At 35.6% G+C, this 5,931-nt stretch overlaps 1 protein-coding gene across 1 annotated transcript; it reads left to right on the top strand.

The window, feature by feature from the left end:
- The first annotated feature begins 701 nt into the window (after nucleotides 1–701).
- On the top strand, nucleotides 702–4,775 carry LOC133783656 (putative disease resistance protein RGA3). The gene is made up of 3 exons (XM_062223303.1): nucleotides 702–981; nucleotides 1,103–3,850; nucleotides 4,240–4,775. Exons 1-3 carry the CDS (start codon nucleotides 702–704, stop codon nucleotides 4,254–4,256), a joined length of 3,045 nt encoding a protein of 1,014 aa, XP_062079287.1. The 3' UTR covers nucleotides 4,257–4,775.
- The last annotated feature ends 1,156 nt before the right edge of the window (nucleotides 4,776–5,931 follow it).

The following is a 5,931-nucleotide window of genomic DNA, read 5'->3' as shown; positions in this document are numbered from 1 at the left end:
ACGATAATTTGGGAAACAGAGGACATATATAGGAAATGGTTTTCTATAATAAAGCAATCACCCATATATTTTATCCTAGAATAAAGGAAAGGAATTACCCTCGAGTTGGAGCATCTATGTAATGCTCCAAATTTTCTAATAAAGTTTAAGATCTTGATTAGGAAGTGAGGAAGACCATAATTGATTTATTATATTATTAAATGATAATATGCATTTTTATGTGTATTAAATATGCATGTGAACTTATTTCTGATTAATTGAGTGATTTTCATATTTTTGTCATTTCGTACATATTGGCATATATGTAATATATGTATGATGCTTTATTATTATTTGGTTATGCTAGGGTTACCCAGCACGGGACGATCCTAGGAGGTAAGCTAGTGGAAAAGTCACAACGAGATTTACACTTAAATATTTGATAATAAATGGGGAGTTAATAAAATCATTGAGAAATTCAAGAGTTTTTGACTATTTTCTCCTCGGTGTTTTCGGGACCCGAGCTTTAGGATTTGTTTGAGCTACTTAAACTTAAAGTAAACTTAAAGTAACCTTTTAAGAAATAAACTGAAACTGAGGAGGAGAATGTTAGGTTGATTCCTGTTTTTGGTGTTCCGGGAATAGGAAAAACAACTTTTGCTCGAAATCTTTACAAAGATGATCAGATTCAACAAAATTTTGATCTGCGTCTATGGGTTTTCATGGGAGATGATTGTAATACGAGAAAGGTTGTCATGCGGCTACTTGAAGGTGCAGGTGTACCAGCTCGTAATCTTCCGATGGATCGATTGCAGAGGCAACTCCAGAGAACAATAAGCGGGAAGAGATGCTTCGTTGTGATGGATAATATGGTGGAGGATGATCCTCTTGATCGGCACAAGTTAAAAGACTTGTTCAAGGGCTGTGCAAGGGGCAGCTGTGTCTTACAGTTACTCACCACCACCAGTAAAAAGCAGGTTGATCAATCCTATTGTTTGGATCGTTTGACTGAACAAGTCAAACTGTGAGGGAGGAAGTCCAAGAAAGGGAAGAAATAGGGAGAGACATTGCTGCAAAATGTGAGGGAGTTCCTTTATCCCTACGTGTAAATTTACTGATGCAGAAAAAATTGATGAACAAGTGAGGAGTTATAAAGATCTTTTAAATGGGATCAGAGTTGCAAATGGAGAGCGGAGGAGGCCAATTCACTCTTTTGTACCTCAAGATGTGGTTGTCGGGAGGGAGGCTGAGAAACAAGCAATCATAGAGCAGTTGTTGGAGGAGAATATGGAAGAGAATCCATTGGTCATTCCCATTATAGGTATTGGAGGATTAGGAAAAACAGCCCTTGCTCAACTCATTTTCAACGACGACAAGATTGAATCTCATTTCGATCTTAAAACTTGGGTGGTTGTCACTGACGGCGCCTTTGATGTGAAAGCAATTATTGAAAATATTATTCAATCTGTAACCGGTAATTGGCCAGAAGACCTTGGCTTTGACCGACTCGAAATTCTTCTTCGTCAACAAATGCGAGGAAAGCGTTATCTCCTCATTCTTGATGATGTGTGGAACGAGGATGAAGTCAAATGGAAGCAGCTAATAGACTTGCTATCAGACGGTGCACATGGGAGCGGAATTATTGTAACTACTCGTATTCAAAAAGTTGCAAAGATTACAGGTGAGAAGCATCGACATGAGTTACAGATACTAGATGAAGATCAGTCTTGGGAGCTATTCCAGGAAGTTGCCTTTGTGCAAATAGTACATCCAACTGACCCAGAAATTAAAATTGGAAGAAAGATTGCGAAGAAGTGTGGGGGAGTCCCTCTCGTGATAAGGACAATAGGAAGTATGTTGTTTACTAGAGATCCAGAAACAGAGTGGCAGCCGTTCCATGATAAGGAGCTTCCAACGATATTAAAAGATGTTACAACAACAACAACAACAACAACTGCTCTTGGTGTTAAAGCAGTTCTTGAGTTGAGTTATGGTCATTTGCCATCTCCGTTGAAAGAATGCTTTAATTGCTGTGCACTGTTTCCTAAAGATTATGAAATTGACGTAGGGACGCTCATATCCTTGTGGACGTCGCATGGATTTATAGATCCGAGAGGGCAGCAAGGTCTCGAGAAAGTAGCTTATGATTCTTTTATGGATTTACTTGGAAGATCTTTCTTTCAAGAAACTAAGACGGACGAGTTGGGCAAGATAACAAAATGCAAAATGCAAAACTTAATGTATGATCTTGCAAGGGAAAAGGCTGGGAAAGTTTATGATACTTTACGATTACAGGACCACAGGTCTAATGATGGTTCGCTTAGTCATGCATCGTTAGATTTTCATTTCGACTCATCCTGGCAGTTTCCAACTGCATTAACTGAATCAAAAGAGATTCATAGTTTGATTTTTCCTAGGCAATTTCGATGGCCAATTGAATGCAGATCAAGTGAGTCTATTTGTGATGTAATTCTACAATTCAAGTCGTTACGAATGTTGGACTTGCACAATTCTGGAATTAAGATATTACCGGATGCTATTGGTGAGTTGATAGATCTATGTTATCTGGATCTTTCTCAAAATGTGAATATCAAGTCACTGCCGAGTTCTATTAGTAGGCTAAAAAACCTGCAGACTCTGAAACTCAATCATTGCAGCAATCTCCAAGCATTGCCAAGAGGCATTACGATGTTAAGCAACCTAAGAAATCTCGAAAATGAGTCTTGTTATTGTTTGACTCATATGCCGCAAAGACTACGTCAACTATCTCAACTTCGAAGATTATCAGAATTTGTTTTGAGTAATAGCCTTGGCTCTCTCTCAAACAAAGGTGGCAAGCTCGACGAACTACGTAATCTAATCCACTTGGGAGGCAATCTCAAAATTAAAAATTTGAGCTGTCCGAAGAGTGATCAAACAAAAGAAGCAGAGTTGAAACACAAAACAGATCTTCTATCTTTAATTTTGATTTGGGATATTAACGCTTCTGTTAATGAAGCTGATTATAAGACGGCACTGAAAGAGCTTGAGCCACATCCAAATCTCAGAGAACTATCTATATCTGCTTATGGTGGGAGCGAGTTTTCACGTTGGCTTCTATTGCTCAAAAATCTTGTCAAATTATCTTTATCAAGATGCAATGGATGTCATTGCCTACCGCCACTTGACCGCTTGCCTAATCTTAAAGTATTGGTAGTAGATGAGTTAATGAAGCTGGAATACATTTTGGAAAAATCATCGCCAATTGAATCAAAAACACCGTTTCCATCCTTGAAAGAGCTTCAACTTACTAATTTGCCAGAGCTAAAGGGATGGAGGAAAGGTGCATCAGAAAATGTTGAAGAAGAAACTACATTTACTTGTCTTTCTAAATTGGTTGTTGAGAATTGCCCCAAACTGACTTCCATGCCTCCTTTTCCATGTCTAGAAGAACTACTAGTGCTGCAGAACACTAGTTGGGAGCCTTTCAAACGAACTACTCTCTTTAAATTGAGGGCACTACATATCATTGATATGCCCGATGGTGATCATAATATGTGGCAGTCCCTTCCCAGCCTCCGTTCTGTGACATTGGATCATCTTGCTGATATAAATGATCATCTTGAAAGACTTCAACAAGTGACCAGCCTGCAGCAACTCCATATATGGCGCTGTGACAAGTTAGAGGAAATTCCGAGTTGGATCAGCAAAGTCAAAACGCTCAAGACAATTTCAATCAAGCTGTGCCCCAATTTGTTAATTTCGCCGGAGGGAATTAACCTCTTAACCTCTTTAAGAAAGGTGGAGATTGAGGACTGTCCTCGAGTTTCTCACATCGAAAACATGCTTAAAGATCCATCATACACTTATTCAAAATCCTCTACTGTCTCAGGTATTTTGCTGATCGATCAGCTTTTTTTTTTACTGTTAGTTAAATGTTGTTCTCTTACTTTTGACATTATCATGAATGGTAATACTTAGAATGTTCTTGACATTGTGGAATGCCTTATTGCAGCTTCTTGCATCGGCTATATAATCTCTTTGGGGTTTTCATATTTAAAAAACTAGTCAATTTATACTTCAAAGAAAGAAAAAAATGACTTGTCAATATTACAGATTCTTTTGAAGCATGAGGAAACCAGAGCTGGATATATAAAGAATTATTTTTTGATCAGCAAATTTAAAATTATTTGCTTTGGGAACCATATGGAAAGCAATCATTCTTATAGCTGATCATTATTATCATCAACTGATTTCTGTTATATATATATATATATTCAGGAGGCTTGCGTGGTTGATGTTCTTGCTTCTCATGCCTCTTTTCTGGATTCTCCAAGCTGGTGGCTTCTGGCTTCGTCGGTTTGAATTGATTTATCCTCATGTGAATAACCACTTTGTACTTGTGTCCAAGGATTATATTTGTTCAATTTGTTTGCTTTTTGGTGGTGTGAGCTTGAGTTGTGTGTTTAGTTTAGTTTAGTTTAGTTTGTTTTATACGTCTTTCTTTATTTCTGACTTTGTATTATTTTCTTAGTTTCATGAATATATGGGTACTGCCTTGGGGCTTTTTCAGCATATGATTATTTTATGATGCTTTTTCCCCTTGGTAAGTCCGCTTTTAATTTAAAAAAGTTTCAATTAAGTCTGGAGGAGACTCTTGATAACATGTTGCAGTTTGTTACTTGGAAACTAAAACAAAAACTAAAACTAACTCAATGAGCTGTCCGATTCTGATTTGGTCCTGTATTGCTATTAAGTTCCAATGTGTAATCTTGTTCATTCCTAATAAAGGCTGTGTATTTTGATAGATTGAGGGCGAAAACTATATATGGGAGAGTTTATTTTCTCAGAATACTGGTGTTTTGAGAGAAATTTGTGTCTGCATTTTGGCCTCTATGGACCTTACATAAGTATAAAATTAGATTATGCAGCTCTCTGCACCAGTTATATACAATTTAATCCAGGATTTATACATTTTTGGATCATGTGTTTTGTTCCATTACCAGTTTGAATCTTGTGTGGAAGCTACATGACCACACCTTATCCCAAATCATATTGATTTCATTATATATTTCCAAATCATCAAATCTATTATCAAATCTATTTTAAAGACTTCACATAATCATTAGAAAAAAAAAACCTCAAAGGTAGTTTATAATATACAAAAAACATGTGAAATCTAAGAAAATATATAATAAAAGTGAGTGACTACTCATCACAATTTATATAGTAGATACTTTTCTTATTAACAAAAAAAAAAACTATTCCACGTGTTTTTTTTATTTGTTTTCTTAAAGTATACTAATATTTGTTTCATTATTAAACAAATTCTTTGTTTCATCGATCCTTTTAAGTATATATTTTGACATATTTAATTGTCAAGTGATTTATGCAATTAGAATTATTTTTGTAGGTTTCGCTTCTCAATTTGAAGTAATTGGTTATGAAAAAATTAGATGTAGTAATTTTATGGCCAGACCAACCTCTATCAAGTTGTGACCTATAAAACTTAACAAGCTTAAGTTAGAAAGTTGCAAGAGAATATAATATCTATTTTGTTTTTTTAAGACTGAAAGACTTGTAAACTTGAATGATGTGAAGGTATATGATTGTGTGGCTATGAAAGACATTCTCAAAGGTAGGAAAACAGGAGAAGAAAGACGTTCTTCAGAGAATAACACTTTGTTTGCTAAATTAGAAACTCTTCACCTTTCCAGACTTCTAGTTTGCAAAACATTTTTTTTCAGAAGATTCGTGCATCGAACAAGTATCAATTTCTAGACTTCTAGGTTGTTTGGCATATGTTAGGATGATGATGATGATCAAGTTTCTTTTATCTTTTCAACCTGGTAATTATTAATGGTATTAATGACAGCTTCTCTCTGTAAAACTATATACTTTTACAATTTGTTTGCATTTTTTATATATAAATATATAATAAATTCTTTTTTTTTTTGTATTTAATATCAATAG

This window comes from Humulus lupulus, chromosome 6 (assembly GCF_963169125.1).
Source record: "Humulus lupulus chromosome 6, drHumLupu1.1, whole genome shotgun sequence".
In the NCBI taxonomy this organism is placed as follows: Eukaryota; Viridiplantae; Streptophyta; class Magnoliopsida; order Rosales; family Cannabaceae; genus Humulus; species Humulus lupulus.
The sequence above is the reverse complement of the archived record's forward strand: the minus strand, read 5'-3'. Positions and strand labels throughout refer to the sequence as shown.

What these genes read in the sequence shown, in the direction of transcription:
- LOC133783656 (XM_062223303.1), top strand. Translation starts at nt 702, where the DNA reads ATGGGAGATGATTGTAATACGAGAAAGGTTGTCATGCGGCTACTTGAA. An exon ending in TCAATCCTATTGTTTGGATC is followed by an intron (nt 982 to 1,102) that starts GTTTGACTGAAC and finishes TTACTGATGCAG; the next exon opens with AAAAAATTGATGAACAAGTG.